This window comes from Rhinopithecus bieti, unplaced genomic scaffold (genome assembly GCF_001698545.2).
Source record: "Rhinopithecus bieti isolate Rb0 unplaced genomic scaffold, ASM169854v2 scaffold_23303, whole genome shotgun sequence".
Lineage (NCBI taxonomy): Eukaryota > Metazoa > Chordata > Mammalia > Primates > Cercopithecidae > Rhinopithecus > Rhinopithecus bieti.
The window spans coordinates 117090-134747 of NW_016810922.1; the positions used below are offsets into that span (position 1 = coordinate 117090).

Below are 17658 nucleotides of genomic sequence, written 5' to 3' on the forward strand. Positions count from 1 at the left end.
AAACCAAAGCAGGAAATGGGAAGGATAAAGGATTGAAATCTATCGTGCTGAAAGCAGTAGGGTTGATAAAATTTGTGCAGACTTTTGCCTGGTATTTGCAGTCTAAATATAAAGAAAATCATCAGATTAGAAAAATAATCCAACTGCATCATCTATGTGTTTGATGAAATAACATAACAGATGCTGTTTGATCTGCCTAGAAACTACAAACAGATGGAGTAGACATGGCTGCCAGAGGGAAATTAGGCTGACCTTATATTTCACAGACTAGGTTGTTGACTGAGAGTACAGATTAGCAGACCAAAACATCAAGTCAAAATTATTTTTCAGTCTATGTCAGAAATAGAGTGCTCAAGGCCCTATAGGATGCTATAGAGCAGGGGTTGACAACATTTTTCCGTAAAGGGCCAGATAGTAAGTACAGTATTTTTGACTTTGCAGGTCATATGATCTCTGTTGCAACTACTTAACTCTGCATTTGTGGCAGAGAAGTAGCCATAGACAACATGTAAATGAATGGACATGGCTGTATTCCATGGAAACTTTGCAAGAACAGATAGTGGGTCAGTTTGTCCAAAGAGCGATAGTTTGCTGACCTTTGGTGGAGAGCACATATTAGGTGGCTTGAGTTTCAGTCCTAGAGCAGTTACTTACAGAGTATTAGGCAAACTTTTAAGTGTCCATTTCCTTATCTGTAAAATGGGCATTGAAATAGTATTTACCTACTAGGAATATTACAAGAAATAGTGAGATAATGCATGCATAATATTTGGCACATAGGAAATGCTTGGTAAGTAGAAATTATTGTTGTTTATGGAACTGTAAAGAATTAAAGAGAGTTGAATGTAGTTAGGGGCTGAACAATGCTGGAAAAGTGTTAAATGGGACTCAGATTCTGTTCGATTATGTAATAAGATATGTAAATGGAGCTCTTTTTATCTTAGTTTGGTTGAGGCCCCAATAGTTGTAGTCAGAAAGGCTCACATTGCCAGAGAGAGGAGTAGACCCCTATGTAGGAGGTAGCTATAAATTTGATTTTGTCACCAGCTCTGTGGTAGACTGTGTTTTGCTCACCAATGTCTGTGTTCTCTTATTCTCGGCACATAACTAATTTTTTAGCTTCCCTTGCAACTTGGTGATGACCTTGTAACTGGGTTCTAGTTAATGAAATGATGTGTGCCATTTACAGGTCTGGTGTACTGAAACCATGCACACAATCCTGGCCCTCGTTTCCATAATTCAGCAGAGCGGAGAGGATATTGAGGACCTAAAAAGCCATAGATGGAAGGTGCCTGGTGTTCTAAATGACTCTTTGGAGCAGAGCACCACCCCCACTTGCTGATCTATGCCTGACATGAGCAAGGCATAAACTTTTATTGTGTTAAATTCCTGAGGTTTTGGTATTGCTTGCTATAGCCATTAGTCCATGCTGATAGTTATAGTCAGCCATCACCAATTTTAGGTATATGGATAAAGGCTAAAGTTTCAGCTGTGAGAGGTTAAAGAAGTGCTGTTCAGTAGAACTTTCTGTGAGAACGCAAATGTTTTATCTGCATTATCCAATAAGGACTCTACTAGCCACATATGGTATTGAGTACTTAGAAAATGGCTAGCGTGCCTGAGAAGTTGAAATTTTAATTTAATTTTAATTAATTAAAATTTAAATAAAAATATATGGCTAGGAGCTACTCTGTTAGACAGGTCAGGATTAGAGACTAGGAAATGTCTTAGCAGTGTGCTGCGCCCCACGCCAAGCCTCCATAATAATTCCAAAGGGCCAGAGACTGTGGCTGGACCGCTGTTCTAATGGTGGAATGAGCAGAAAGGGTTGCGCTGGAAACAGCCTGCTCTCCCAGAATTTGCTGGGGCAAAGGATACGTGAGTATTTCTTACGGCTGTCTTGGGAGAAAGAGCCTGGAGTCACTTTAAAGCCTGTCTAGGAGGAAACCAGAAGGAGTGATGCGACCTCATTGGAATGGTATGCTTTTGTGACTCAAAGTGGTTGGGAGACTTTTAATTATCTGAGAATGACCAGAAAATTATAGGATCTACACAAAATCTTATGTAGTGTTGAGAGAAAAGGAACCCCTCATTGTGGATTTCAGAGGTCAACCAGGAAAGAAAATGTAGTTTTTTTCTGAGTGTACACTATGATCCCTGCTTGGGCTAATCTAACGTTTATAATTAAAAAGCACTTAAAGCTCTTTAAAGGAGAAGATGCTGTATCTCAAGTAGCTTCAACTTGTAGTCTTTGTTTAGTCTTTTCCCCACCCCCATCCAAGACTGTGTTTAGTGTCTTAGGCTCATTTGGATGCAGAATCAAAGACATACTATATTTTAAGGCATGTTGTATGTATAATTTAATGGAAATCAAAGAAAAGGATCCATACGAGGGTCTGGCTTTACGTGGATAGAACTGGAAGTTGATTACAGATTAAAGGCCTCGCTCCTTGCAGTAGCGAGATGCCATAGGAATGACTCCATTTTACTCCACTAGATGCTTCTTTTCCTTTTGCCTGTTTCACTTGTGATTTCTGGCCCCTGATAGCCTCAACCTATACTGGGGGCACACAGTTTCCAGAATCCTTCTACGTCCTTGTTGCTCAAGTTTGGTCTGCAGACCAGCAGCATCAGAATACCCTGGGAGCCTGTTAGAAAAGCAGACTCTCAGGCCCAAATCAGACCCACTGCATTAGAATCTGCATTTTAATAGGATTTCCAGGTGATCCATGTACATGTTAAAGTTTGAGAAGCACTGATCTATAGAATTAATTCCCTCCCTTCCTCCTTCCCTTCCTCCCTTGCAACTTCTATGCTAAGCAGCCCAGGCTCTCAGTTTTCCTCAGACTCTCAAAGGAAAAACTCTGATAGACACAGCCTAAGTGTAAAGACCCAGCAACCATAGCTGGAGGGGTGTGAGGCTACGGTACAAAACATGCTTCCTCAGGCAGCAGGGACTGTGGGTGGAGCCTTTTGTTTAAGAAGGGAATGCTTGACATTATTAAGAGATTTTAAAATATTTTCATTTACAAAACTGCACCTAAGTTGTAGTTCATTTGCAATTTAGAAAACATTAAGGCTCTCTGGTTGTAAGTCAGAGCTTCTTACCAGAAGAAACTAATAAGCAGCTGATATAATATCAGTCAATATGAAAGAAACACTGTATTACTAACCTGTGAAAGTTTATCTAAAATAAATGTACCAGCCAAGCATGGTGGCTTATGCTTATAATCCTAGCACTTTGGGAGGCCGAGGTGGATGGATCATTTGAGGTCAGGAGTTTGAGACCAGCCTGGCCAACATGGTGAAAACCCATCTTTTCTAAAAATACAAAAACTAGCCGGGCATGGTGGTATATGCCTGTAATCCCAGCTGTTTGGGAGGCTGAGGCAGGAGAATTGCTTGAACCCAGGAGGTGGAGGTTGCAGTGAGCTGATAGCATGCCACTGCACTCCAGCCTGGGTGATGGAGTGAGACTCCATCTCAAAATGAATAAATAAATAAATAAAATAAAATAAATGTACAATTCAGCTAGGCACAGTGGCTCATCCCTGTAATCCCAGCACTTTGGGAGGCTCAGGTGGGAGGATTTCTTGAGGCCATAAGTTTGAGACCAGCCTGGGCAACATGTGAGACCTTGTCTCTTTAAAATATTAAGTGGATGTAGTGGTGCATACCAGTATTCCCAGCTGCTCAGGAGTCTGAAGAAGGGGATCTCTTGAGCCCAGGAGCTCTAGGCTACAGTGAGCTATGATCACACAACTGTTCTCACACACACAAACAGGCAACCGAGTGAGACCTCATCTCTATAAAATAATAAATAAAAGAAATGTGCAGTTCCTTAGACTTTTCCAAAACAGACTATTTGTTGTCATCATACCTCCAGGGACCAATATTCTATACCAAACAATGACTAGTTATTAGAAAAGATTTTAAAAGGTAATATTTTGCCCCACTTTTACTTGCCAGGGAATACATTCTCTCTGAAAACAGAAAGGTATCTTCTAGATACATTATTTTCCCCACTGCTGACAAAGTGGCTTCCAGGACCAATCTTTTAATGTAGGGTTATTAAAACAACAAACAGCTAAATTGCTCTAATCCTGAGGGTCCCCTGCGTATAGCACAATGGGATACAGTATTATTATGACCAAAACTACTCACTCACCACACAGTAAGGGACAGGACCTTTGGTTTCTCAGACTGTACTCACGTGATGGTGGCATCAGCATCACTGGAGGATTTGTCAGGAATGCAGATTCTTAGCCCTATCCCAGACTTACTGAATCAGAAACTCCGAGGGTGTGGCCCAGGAGTCTGTGTTTTAATGAGACTTCAAGGTCGTTCTGATGCTTGATGAAGTTTGAGAACAAGTGAGTCAGGGTAGTACAAACTCCTATAGCAAATATACACTCATTGGCTCAAACAAAATACAAATGTATTTGTTGTTTATTTAAAGGCGCAAATGTGGGTAAACAGGTTGGTAGAGTGGCCTCTTTCCTGTAGTTATTCAGGGACTCGGGCTGATGGACGCACTGTCATCTTCATTGTGTGACTTTCTTTTTTTTTTTTTTTGAGACAGAGTCTGGCTCTGTGGCTCAGGCTGGAGTGCGGTGGCACCATCTCTGCTCACTGCAAGCTCCGCCTCCCGGGTTCACGCCATTCTCCTGCCTCAGCCTCCCGAGTAGCTGGGACTATAGGCGCCCGCCAGCGCGCCCGGCTAGTTTTTTTGTATTTTTTTTTTAGTAGAGATGGGGTTTCACCGTGTTAGCCAGGATGGTCTCGATCTCCTGACCTCGTGATCCACCCGTCTCGGCCTCCCAAAGTGCTGGGATTACAGGCTTGAGCCACCGCGCCCGGCCATTGTGTGACTTTCAAGGTTGCTTCAAAGGTCATGCCGGCCAAAAGAGGAGAAGAGCATGGAGAAGTGGCTGTGGGAAGTGTTTATATACTAGGTCCAGAAATGGCTTACATATATACACATTTCACTGGCTAGAGCTCAGTCACATGGCCTTATCTAACTGCAAGGGAGGCTGGGAAATGTAGCCTAGCTTGTGACCAAGAAAAAAAAAGGCAAACATGGTTAAAAGACAGAATTATAAAAGAAACCAATTACATTGAAATATAAGTTATTAGAAATATTTTTGACAGCAGTATAGGTACTTTTTGATTAATGCATTGAATAACAAGATCTAGTGGTGTTACAGGAAAGGAGTCCTAATTGAGACCCCCCAGAGAAGGTTCTTGGATCTCCCACAAGAAGGAATTCAGGGCGAGTCCGTAGAGTAAAATGAAAGTAAGTTTATTAAGAAAGTAAAAGAATAAAAGAATGGCTACTCCATAGACAGGGCAGCCCTGAGGACTACTGGTTACACATTTTTATGCTTATTTCTTGATTATATGCTAAACAAGGGGTGGATTATTCATGCATCCCCCTTTTAGACCATATAGGGTAACTTCTTGACCTTGCCATGGGATCTGTAAACTGTCATGGCAGTCGGGGGAGTGTAGCAGTGAGGATGACCATAGGTCACTCTTATTGCCATCTTGATTCTGGTGGGGTTTAGCCAGCTTCTTTGTTGCAACCTGTTTTATCAGGAAGGCCTTTATGACCCATATCTTGTATCTTGTGCCGACCTCCTGTCTCATCCTGTGACTTAGAATGCCTTAACCGTCTGGGAATGCAGCCCAGTAGGTCTCAGCCTCATTTTACCTAGCTCCTATTTAAGGTGGAGTTGCTCTGGTTCAAATGCCTTTGACAGTGGCACGTTTACTAACTACTGTGATTTTGAAGTAACAAGTATAAATAGTATTTCAAGAGATCTTCAGCCACTACAACTTAATATTTAAATCTGTGATGACTTTTGGTGGCAAAAGTCACAGGTACTGTTAATGATACCAGGTTTATGGCCTACATTCATAATTGAGCCATGTTTTAAATTTCAATTATAAGTTATTGAAAATCAAGGAGTATTTTTTCTGCGTACAAGTTCATGGACTGCCCTCTTCATCTCCCTCAAATTTTATCCATGGATTAAAGAGCTTCTACTGTACACTTTATTTCTAGCCTGGGATGAGGGGAATCATTTGATTTTTTAATGGAGCATTATAGATTTTATAAGCAGCAGCTTATTGAGCTTTATAATATTTACATATGGTAAAATTTATATCTTGCATAACACAAAAGTAACATATATATACATACATGTATGTGTATATATATACACACCTATATATGTATTTTCTTTTTTTGTTTTGACAAAGTCTTACTCTGTCTCCCAGGCTGGAGTGTAGTGGCGCAATCTTGGCTCACTGCAACCTCTGCCCCTGGGCTCAAGCAATTCTTGTGCCTCAGTCTTCCAAATAGCTGGGATTATAGGTGCGTGCTACCACGCCCGGCTGGTGGAGACGAAGTTTGACCATGTTGCCCAGGCTGAAAAGTAATTCTATATTAACGCTCAGTGGGTCAATGTGTTAATTTTCCATCTTTTCAGATGTGTAATCAGTAAACTTGACAGTAGTTTGACCTTATAAGACAATAATGCTTACTCGAAAATATTTTTTTCTCAATTTCTGCCTCATTCATCTAAATTGTTAATAGATCTTTTCTTGTTTTAATCAGTCAACATGTATTCCTGAGCGCTTCCAGTCCTGTGGATACATGTAGAAGATTAATTCTAAATGCATTACTGCCTTATAATCTCTTTACATAAGAGCAGAGTGTTGAAGGGCACTGGTTGGAGTTAGATAAACCTGGGTTCTAATCTGGGCTTTTCTAATTGCAACTTTTTACCTTTAAGCAGATTACTTAACCCTGAAAAGCCTGTTTGCTTGTTTCTTCAGGGCATATGTAGGCTTAGTGCCTAAGCGGCGCTTAGTAAATTATTGCTATTAATATTTCCTCCCTTTTTATGCCCATCTACACATACACAGTCAAACAGCCTGGTTGTCTGAGTATTCGACCTCCAAGGAAAATAGCTAACCACCTGCAAGTTTTAACAGAAAGTGTATGCATTAGAGATTTTTGTTTGTAGATAACAGGACCTGACTGTCTGATTTAAGCCAATAGAGAATTTAATACACCTAGATCATGGAACTCACAATCAAGACCGAATGTCTGGTTAGAACAAACAAAACCAGGCAGCTTCAGAAGGTCTTTGGTGTAGCCACTGGAACTGATGAACTCCTACTGATTTTTTTCAGTCTTTACCTGCCTCCATATAATATTCACAGTCCAAGCAGAGAAACTTGAATTCACTGGGTTTTGGCCATGGACCTACCCATGAGATATACTGGGTTATTAAGCGGGAAGATCTAGAGTGGGCTCTGGAGCATCTTGATGTAACTATGTATCAAGACATTACTCATCATCGGGAAATAACAAATAAAAGCTACAGTGAGATATCACCTCACATCTGTTAGGATGGTTGTCATAAAAAAGCCACAAGATAAAAAGTATTGATGAGGAAATGAAGTGGCTACATTATCTGGGGTAAATACCCAGGGTTCGTTGTCTTGCACCAAGAAAATTTAGGACAGGGACACACTTGAGGAGTTTAGGGGCAGAGGTTTAATAGGCAAAAGAAAGAGGAAGAAAAACATCTCTCTTTAGTGAAAGAGAAGGGGACTTCTGAGAGGAAAAGGCTGGCAGGCAGTGGACGCCCCGAATTTTATAGTCCAGCTTGAGGAGGTGGTATCTGATTTTTGCAGGGCTCACAGATTGGTTTGATCAGGTGTAACGTCTACATAGCGGGCCTGGAGGGCTGGTTACCCTACCCTAATATTATTATGCTAATGAACTCTTCCCTTGGCCAGTGCCATTTTGTCTTCTCCTTACTGTACACGTGGCTGGCAGAGAAGGGAAGGTGGAGCCATCTTGAACACGTCTAGTCCCAGGTAGTTCTTTTCTGCGGGCATCCACCCGTGAAAGCTCTAAGCTTGCTTGTCTATGTCTGCAACTCGACTTTACAGGCCGTTCTTTGTTAGAAAATGATTTTGGGCTGCTTTTCATTAAAAGGAAAACCTGAGTGAGGACTTTTGTACCCTTACTATCTGCCTAGTAATTTCTTCTTAACTCTGGTATCAGAAGGCTACGGAGAAATTGGAACGCTTGTACACTGTAGGTGGGAATGTAAACTGGTGTAGCCGCTATGCAAAACAGTATGGTGGTTTCTCAAAAAGTTACAACTAGAATTACCATATGATCCAACAATCACACTTCTGGCTATATGTACAAAGGGGTTGAAATCAGGATTTTGAAAAGTTATACATGCTCCTAAGTTCATTGCAGCATTTTTCTCAGTAACCAAGGTATGGAAACAATCTAAACGTCCATGGAGAGATGAGTGGATAAAGAAAATGCAATATAGGCTGGGCGTGGTGGCTCACGCCTGTAATCCCAGCACTTTGGGAGGCCGAGGCAGGTGGATCACCTGAGATCAGGAGTTCAAGACCAGCCTGGGCAACAAGGTGAAACCCCATCTCTACTAAAAATGTAAAAATTAGCTGGGTGTGGTGGTGCGTGCCTGTAATCCCAGCTACTCGGGAGGCTGAGGCCGGAGAATTACTTGAGCCCAGGAGGTGGAGGTTGCAGTTAGCCGAGATTGTGCCATTGCACTCCAGCCTGGGTGACAAAGCAAGACTCTGTCTAAAAAAAAAAAAAAAAAAGTAGAGAAAAAGAAAATGCAATATATGCATACAATGGAATAGTACTCAGCCTTACAAAGTGAAGGAAATCCTGGCGTATGCAATAGTATGGATAACCTGGAGAACATTATATTAAGTGTAATAACTCAGTCACAGAAAGATAAATACTGCACGATTCCACTTATATAAGGTATCTAAATTAGTTGAATTAATAAAATCAAAGAGTAGAAGGGTACTTGCCAGGGGCTGGAGGGAAGGAGAGATAGGAAGTTGCTGTTCAGTGGGTATAAAGTTTCAGTTATGCCAGCTGAATGAGTTCTAAGGATCTGCTATACAACATTGTACCTAGAGTTGACAATACTGTATTGTGCACTTAAAGGCTGAAGAGGGATCTCATGATAAATGTTCCTCACGCATGCACACACACACACACACACACACACACACACACACGACTGCACATCTTGGGAAATGATTATCCAAAAGGTGCTGATAATTTGGGGTGGCCTAAAAATGATAGAAGTGCACTACTGACAGGCTTCCAAGTGTCCATCACCTAATGGTTAAAGAGTAACTCTTATTGGCCAGGCGTAGTGGTTCACACCTGTAATCCCAGCACTTTGGGAGGCTGAGGTGGGCAAATCACGAGGTCAGGAGATCGAGACCATACTGGCCAATATGGTGAAACCCCATCTCTACTAAAAATACAAAAATTAGCTGGGCGTGGTGGCACATGCTTGTAATCCCAGCTACTCGGGAGGCTGAGGCAGAAGAATCACTTGACCCCGGGAGGTGGAGGTTGCAATGAGCCAAGATCGCGCCACTGCACTCCAGCCTGGCGACAGAGCTAGACTCCCTCTCAAAAAAAAGAGAGAGTAACTCTTATTAACACCTGGAAGAACTTATAGCACCACCTACTGTTTCAAGCTAAAATTTCCTCTGTTAAAAGACTTTTTTTTTTTTTTTTTTTTATTACTTAGGACAAGAAAGTGTCAACAATCAAGGAGCTATAATTCTTTGCAGTTGTTTAGAGAAATAAAGGTGAACGCTCACCGTTGTTTATAGTGTTTGTAATCATAGCTGTGCACTGCTGATGTGTAAATTGCTGCTGCAAGATCCAGAAAGTGAAGCAGTAATAATAACGATAATAATGTATTAAGTATTTTTTCTATGCTGTGTACTGTTCTGAGTACGTAATGTGGATTATCTCATTTAAACACCACCATTACTCTACGAGAGAGGTATTGTTATATGCATTTGACAAATTAAAAAACAAGCAAGGCACAGAGAAGTAATTTAACCAAGATCACACACCTAGTAAGTAATAGAGCTGGTATTATATTTGAGCCCAGGTAGTTGGACTCACTGGAGAGTAACAAAGAACTCTCCTAATGATCGGTACCTCACATGTGTCTGTCTTCAAGGCATACCAGCAGTGTGACTCATTTTTCCTATTTCCATCTGATTTCTTTTTTAGATAGTATGAATAATACACTGTTGTGTTCAAGAATATATTTTATTCACACAAGTAATATACATGGTAATTATAGTGAATGCTTATGTACTACTACGTGCCAGGCACTCTTTGAAGTACTTTACCTACATTAGTTTATTCTTTTCAGCAACCTTATGAATTGCTATTTTAATCCTTATTTTACAGGTGAGGAAATCATTAAGTAACTATTCAATATCACACAACTAGGAAGTGACAAAGGCAGTATTAGAACTCAGATAGTGGCTGCAAAGTCTGTGTAGTATACTACAGTGCTTATAAAAAGTTATTTTAAAATAGTACGAGTAAATTTGAGTATAACAGAAATCGCTGAGGCAGTGCTCGGATCTGGAAAAAAAAAATGTTAAGGTGGAATGAAGATGCCTAAAGTTTAGGAAAGACTGATTTAAGTGGTTTAAAATTTTTTTACCAGGTACGATGGCTCACACCTGTAATCCTAGCACTTTGGGAGGCTGAGCTGGGCAGATCATGTGGTCAGGAGTTTGAGACCAGCCTGGCCAACATGATAAAACCCCATCTCTACTAAAAATACAAAAATTAGCCGGGAGTGGTGGCACATGCCTGTAATCCCAGCTGCTCAGGAGGCTGAGGCAGGAGAATCGCTTGAACCCAGGAGACGGAGGTTGCAGTGAGCTGAGATTGCGCCACTGCACTCCAACCTGGGTGACAGAGCAAGATTCTGTCTCGAAATTTTTTTAATATCATAAATAATTCTGCATTGAATATCTTCCTGGGCACGCTTGGTAGAATTTCTCTGGGGTAGATACAGGGATATGAATTCACTGAGTTATTGTTTTGCAGAATGGCTGTGCCAACATGTTTTAATCTCTGTTGTTTGGTTACTTTAGCGAAGTTTTACGCAGTTTTTCTCCCTAAGTGTTTCTAGAATTTGTGGGCCACTGAGGACTATTGATAATAATACCAGTTAAGCAAAATCTGGTTGCTTATTATTCATAAGAGAATCTACATTCTTACCAAAGAAATGTACTCAACTTACTCCACTATTACAGAACCTACTATATCATCAAATATTTTGTTCATTCTACCAGAACACCCGATTTCTGAATTAGAGAGAATGCAGGGGCTATGGGAGATAATGCCATCTAGTGGTCAAACTAAATTCTGGTTCCTAGAGGTTCTTGGTCTTCAAAGTGTAGAAAAATTACCAGAGAAGCTTGTTAAAAAATGAGATTCAGAAGGAGAGAGAGAGAAAAAATGTGTGTGTGTAGAGGGTGGAGGGGGCGGGTGGTTGGATGGAGAATGTCCAGGAAGCTGCGTAAAAAGCAGCCTGTATGGTTGTTGGTTTTGATGTGTGTGGTCTAAACTGCCCTAGAATTTGGTTCAGCATTTGGCCCAGTTCCCTCTCCTCCTTAATCCTCTTCTCCAGCAGCTGCTGTAGTACCTCCTGAGTTACGTGGGAGTGGTGAGGATGTTCTGGGACTATTTTGGGTTGAAGAGGACCAGCTGAGCTTGCACACAGGGGCGGGATGGGAACAAGACTAATGTATTTGGGGATGGATTAGGAGAGCCCAAACAATGACCTTGGTTTTGCCAAATCCATTTGCATTTTCTCCTTACTGATTTCTGTTGACTTCATTGCTACTTTTGGCTCTGTGGGTAACCCCCTCCTTTTTTTCAGTTCTCTCCTTCTTCATATCCTTCAGCCTGGTATGCAGGCTCTCCATAATTGGACAGTAGCCTATCTACCAGCTCCCTCAGTGAGAATCCCACTGTATACATTAACCTTTCAGAATCCCACAGAACCACTATTACACCTTTTCTCATACTGCTTATCCCTCTGAAATTCTTACTCCTCATTTTTTATGCATTTACTGCAAACTTTAAGCCTTTTGTACATCTTTAAAAATTCAGAAGACACACAAACTCAAAGAAGCCCTTCTTGGATCATTTACTGTTTATCTCTCACTAGTTTCCCACCATATTTAGCTTGTACCCTCATTCCAGCACATTAGCAAATAATGTTTCTTATTGTTGTAAATACTCCACTCATCTATCATCTATCTATTATTCATTCATTTATGTTGTTTCCTTTGCATTCAATATGAATTCAATTCATTCTTCAAATGCCACCGACTCAACTAAGCCAAATGTAACTATTCTCAGCTTCATTCATTGATTTCCTTCTCTGAGATCTGCTAGCACTGAGAGTCTACTACTTTAACCACTTTAACCCTTCATTACACACTCCCATGTGTTTTTGAACTCTGTGTTAGATTTCTCCTTTTGCTCTCCAGTAAATTGTAAGCCATGAGGACCAAGACTATTTTATGTAATTATTGATATTTTCCAAAATTGCATGTTCTCAGCTGCATAATATGACTTAGCTAACATGTTTCCATAGTCCGAGTTGTCCTTATACTCATCTTGCTCTAAAAGAAGAGGAAAATGACAATTTTATTAAGCACTTCCTATGTGTCAGATACCATGCTTGGAATTTTACACACACACACACACACACACACACACACACACATAATTTTATTTTTTAGATGGAGTCTTACTCTGTCACCTGGGCTGGAGTGCAGTGGCGTGATCTTGGCTCACTGCAATCTCTGCCTCCCAGGTTCAAGCAGTTCTCCTGCCTCAGCCTTCCGAGTAGCTGGGATTACAGGCACCTGCCACCATGCCCAGCTAATTTTTTTATTTTTAGTAGAGACAGGGTTTCGTCATGTTGGCCAGGTTGAACTCCTGACCTCAGGTGATCCACCCACCTCGGCCTCCCAAAGTGCTGGAATTACAGGCGTGAGCCACTGCGCCCAGCTGGAATTTTACTTATATTTATGTTATTTAAAACTTAAAAGCCCTGTGAGTAGAATGTTATACATTTTGTAGGTTGGAACAGTTGGACTCAGAATTATTCAATACATTGTGTAGCTATAATTAAGAAGTCAGCATTTGGACCCAAGCCCATCTGACACCCGAACCCATACCTTTGTTCTGCCGCATTGCCTCCGTTTGAGTTTGGAACCCTCACTTTGTGGTGTTTTGTAGTGATGCTTTGCATTCCTGCTCTTTCCTTCCTCAGAAAGAGTCTCTCTCAGGAATGTAAAGTGGCACTTTACCCTGGAATGATATCCTGTCCCACTCCCTACACTCTACTTCAGGCCAAAGTGGAAATACCCTTCTTCACTCACAGTCTCCCTGATGCTTCAGTCAAGCAGTGTGCCCACCTGCTTTTTTTCCCTCCTTTTTTTTTGGACTGACTTTACTCAGTTAAGAACGTTTCTTAATGTAGAATAACTCTGGACCCTGAAATACTGGGGTGCTTTAAAGAACACTTGTGGGGAAAACTTACTTGCATGTTGAGCCTCCTACATGCTCACTTTGGGGGTGCACATGATCTCACTGAACATAGTGACTTTTGGAGCTCTTTGTGTAACTAGCCCTGGAGAACTTCCAAAGTAACTCAATACAAATCTGGATTTGCTTGGTTGTGTTTTCTGCCGCAGGGATTCAGAGCAAGCCGTCGGCATATTAGAAGACGAGTTGCAGCAGCCGCAGCTGCCCGTCTGGAGGAAGTGAAGCCTGTAGTGGAAGTTCACCATCAGAGTGAGCAAGAAACTTCAGTGAGGAAACGAAGAATCAAGAAGAGCAGCCGAGTCCAGCCAGAATTTTATCACTCTGTTCAAGGTGCTTCAATCAGGAGGCCTGTAAGTAGAGAACTGTCTTTTATAAAAATATTAAATTCACTGTCAAATCATGTGGTTGTTCTTTTAGTTTAAAAACCTTATCAGATTAGCTTTGAATAATTAGGTTGTTGTTATTCCCAACAAGTGGCAGTGTACTCACATGAGTTCCAGCAAGGAATATGGTTTCCTAGAATGTTCTAGGGTGGATAGATAGCTGACAAAGAAGCAAGAGTTAGTCACTGTCAGGCAGCTGATATGAAAGCTGGTGAATTCCCAGCCCTCCTGAAGCTGGGGATCTAGAATGAGGATGGGGACATAGAGTCAACAAATCTAGGTGTGGTAATGAGAGAATTGGTGAAGAGGATGACAACAAAACCAGTGTCAGGATAGGAGAAGCAGTGAAGGAAGGTGGGGCTGGAGTCTTGGGCAGTAGCAGTGGCTAAACTCCTCCTGGAGGCTCTTGAGCCAGTGAGGCCTGTGCATCCCTCTGCACCCAGCCCAGGGTAACTCTGTAAGTGTCCTGGCCTTCTCAGGTGTGGCCTTTATATTGTTATAAGGCAGCACCATTGTCCCTTTGTAACCTGGTGCCCTGTGTTTCTGTTGGCCACAACCTCACCTTTCCTCAGAAACTCAGGGCTCAACTGGGAGCTGGTCTTCATCTCCTTCTCACATCCTGAGCATATTGTTCTGTATGCTCTGATTTTTCTTTCCTCATTTCTGGCTCATGGGCTTTTTACCAAGACTGGGGCTTGAAAATGCCGTTTTAAAACTCGTAAAGTTATTTTATGACTGCAATAATTTTATGTTACTTTGGCATTAGAAAAAAGTGTCTGTATGGTTCATCTCTATGCTGTGGGGAGCCTGTTGTTGTTTCTTGTGCCAACATAGGGGAGCCATCAAGATTTGACTTGAAAATGTCTTTGTAAATTATTGAAACAGAACTGCTCTTCTGTGGGGGTAACTGTGGGGCAGGCACATGTGGAGACTGTGAGAAGGCCAAAAAAATGTCTGACTCAGTAACCAGGCCAAAAACAGTGGAAAGAAGTTAAATTCCTTTACAGAAAATGATCTGTTTATCATAACCAAGTGAAAAAAGGTACATATTTAGAAATGAGGGTTTATTTTTCATGATTCAATAAAACAAAGGCTAAGTAGTATTTGGTATCTATGCAGAGAAATAAGAAATGGTAGGAAAATTTATTCGTTCAACAAACATGCATTTTATACAGAAAATAAGGGACATACAAATATATGTTAACTAACAGTTCCTGAGGGCTTAGTGTGTAACAGGCCTTATTTTATGTCACTCATTTAACAATTCTATGAGGCAGATGTTATGATTCCTATTCTATGGATAATGAAACTGAGCCCCAGAGAGGATACATTACTTGCTTCAGGTTACCTAGTTGTTTGGGGTACAGTTTAGAATTTGGATCTGGGTGGCTTGCCTCCAGAACCCAAGCATGAACCTCTACCATCTGTTACCTTCCATTAGTACCTGGTCGCTGGGAAATCACAGTCGAGTCAATCAACAGACATGAAAACAAGTAATTATAATGCATGTTCTGTGCTTTGAAAGTACTGTTCTAGAGTTATACACAAGGCATTATGGAATCATCTTGGATCTCTGGAAATATTTACAGATAAGCAGACACCTGAGATGAGTCCTGAGAGATAAGGAGGAATTTACCAAGTACAAAGTAGAAGTAGGTATCTCCTGCATGAGAAAAATATGTATAAAAGTGCAGAGATGTGGGAGGGTATGGCGTTCTCAGTGAACAGCTTGAGGTGGTGCTGGCAGATGAGACTGGTGGGTTGGGTAGAGGCCAGATTAGAAAGGGCTTGTATATTGTGCTAAATATTTGAACTTACTTTCTGTAATAGGGATCAGTTGAAGGTAGGGAATAGGTGAATTATTTCTCTTGCTCAGAGTCTAGCTAGTTCTTTGCTTCTTCTAATCTCCCCATGTGGATCAGGATTGAGAAGTAAGTGATTATCATTAAAGTTTAGAAACACTCAACCATCATTATTCTCTCACAAGCCCTCTACATAACTGCCTTGGTTAATAAGACATAGTCTTTATGCCTCTGTGACTTTGAACCTTACTGTCTACTTTGCCCTTGAACGTTTATCCTCATTCTTTGTTTGCCTGGTAAACTTCAGTTCACCTTTTGAGATTGACTCATGCTTGGATGGGTCAGGTGAAGTCTTTTCTGATCCTTCCTATCAGAGTAAGGTGCCCTTAGTTTTGATCCTCAGCACTCAGTACAAACCTCCAACATAGCAATTACCCCAGCAAAAAAAAAAAAAGAGGTCTCTGCCGTAAGACCCACGTGAGTTCAAATCCTGCTCTGTGTATCTGCAGGAAGCAGCACACTAAGAGGATTTAACTGAAAAGAGCTTAATGAAGGGAGTATTTACAGAAATGTGGGCAGGGCTAAGATGCTTCATCAGCCTTTAGGTAGAGCCTATTTATCTTCAACTCCTGGTCTTAGGGGTAGCAGAGGGCAGTGGTCTTAATGGATGCTGGTAGGAAGAGCTGGAGCAATGGAAGAGCCCTTCCACAAGGCCGGTACCTGAGGGATGCAGCTACTGCCAGAACCTAGTGAGTCAGGAGGGAGCAGGGCAAATAAATATATTGCTCTCTTAGCTCCTGCTCCCAGTGGTACCTCCTTTTGACCCTACCTACCTAGAAGCCAGAGGGCAAAGGAACTTGGGTGATGTAGATCACAGACATCAGTCTTCCAAGGACTGAGCAAGGAAGAGATGGACAGATAATCTGAGAGGGTGACAGGGACAGCAGAGAATAAAAACATACCTACCTGGTGGCCAAATGTTGTGGCTCACTCCTATAATCCCAGCACTTTGGGAAACTGAGGTGGGCAAAACACTTGAGGCCAGGAGTTCAAGACCAACCTACCCAACATGGCAAAACCCCATCTCTACTAAAAATACAAAAATTAGCTGGGTGTGCTGGCACATGCCTGTAATCCCAGCTACTCAGGAGGGTGAGGCAGGGAGAATTGCTAGAACAGGAGGTGAAGGTTGCAGGGAGCCAAGATCATGCCATTGCACTCCAGCCTTGGCTATAGAGCAAGACTACATCTCAAAAACAAACAAACAACAACAACAACAACAACAAAAAACTAAAAAACAAACAAACAAAAAAGGTATCCTTTGCCAAGGTATTTCAATTCTCTGAGAATCAGTTTCCTTTTCATAAAGTGATAATAAGGGAAAGGACACCCTTCTCAACAAATGGAAAAGGTTGGACTAGCCACATGTAGGATAATGAAACTGGATCCTTATCTCTCACCTTGTACAGAAATCAACTCAAGATGGATTAAGGACTTAAATCTAAGACTTGAAACTATAAAAATTCTAGAAGATAACATTGGAGAAACTCTATTAAACATTGGCTTTGGCAAGGATTTTATGACTGAGAACCCAAAAGCAAATGCAATAAAAACAAAGATAAATAGTTGGGGCTTAATTAAACTAAAGAGCTTTTGCGCAGCAAAAGGAACAGTCAGCAGAGTAAACAGACAACCCACAGAGTGGGAGAAAATATTCATAATCTATACATCTGACAAAGGATTAATATCCAGAATCTACAACAAACTCAAACAAATCAGTAAGAAAAAAACGAAGAAACAGTCCCATCAAAAAGTGGGCTAAGGACATGAATAGACAATTCTCAAAAGAAGATGATACACAAATGGCCAACAAACGTATGAAAAAATGTTCAACATCACTAATGATCAGGGAAATGCAAATCAAAACCACAAGGTGATACCACCTTACTCCTGCAAGAACGGCCATAATCAAAATGTCAAAAAACAGTAGATG

The 17658-nt window shown here is 41.2% G+C and overlaps 1 protein-coding gene across 1 annotated transcript in view; it reads left to right on the forward strand.

Annotated features, from left to right (window-relative positions):
- Positions 1-17658, forward strand: part of LOC108542958 (uncharacterized) — a gene marked incomplete at its 5' end in the record, with an annotated part of 109985 nt that overhangs the window by 45966 nt on the left and 46361 nt on the right. Inside the window, 1 exon segment of the mRNA XM_017893235.1 lies at positions 13630-13830. Within this exon segment, the coding sequence (XP_017748724.1) occupies positions 13630-13830 (201 nt within the window).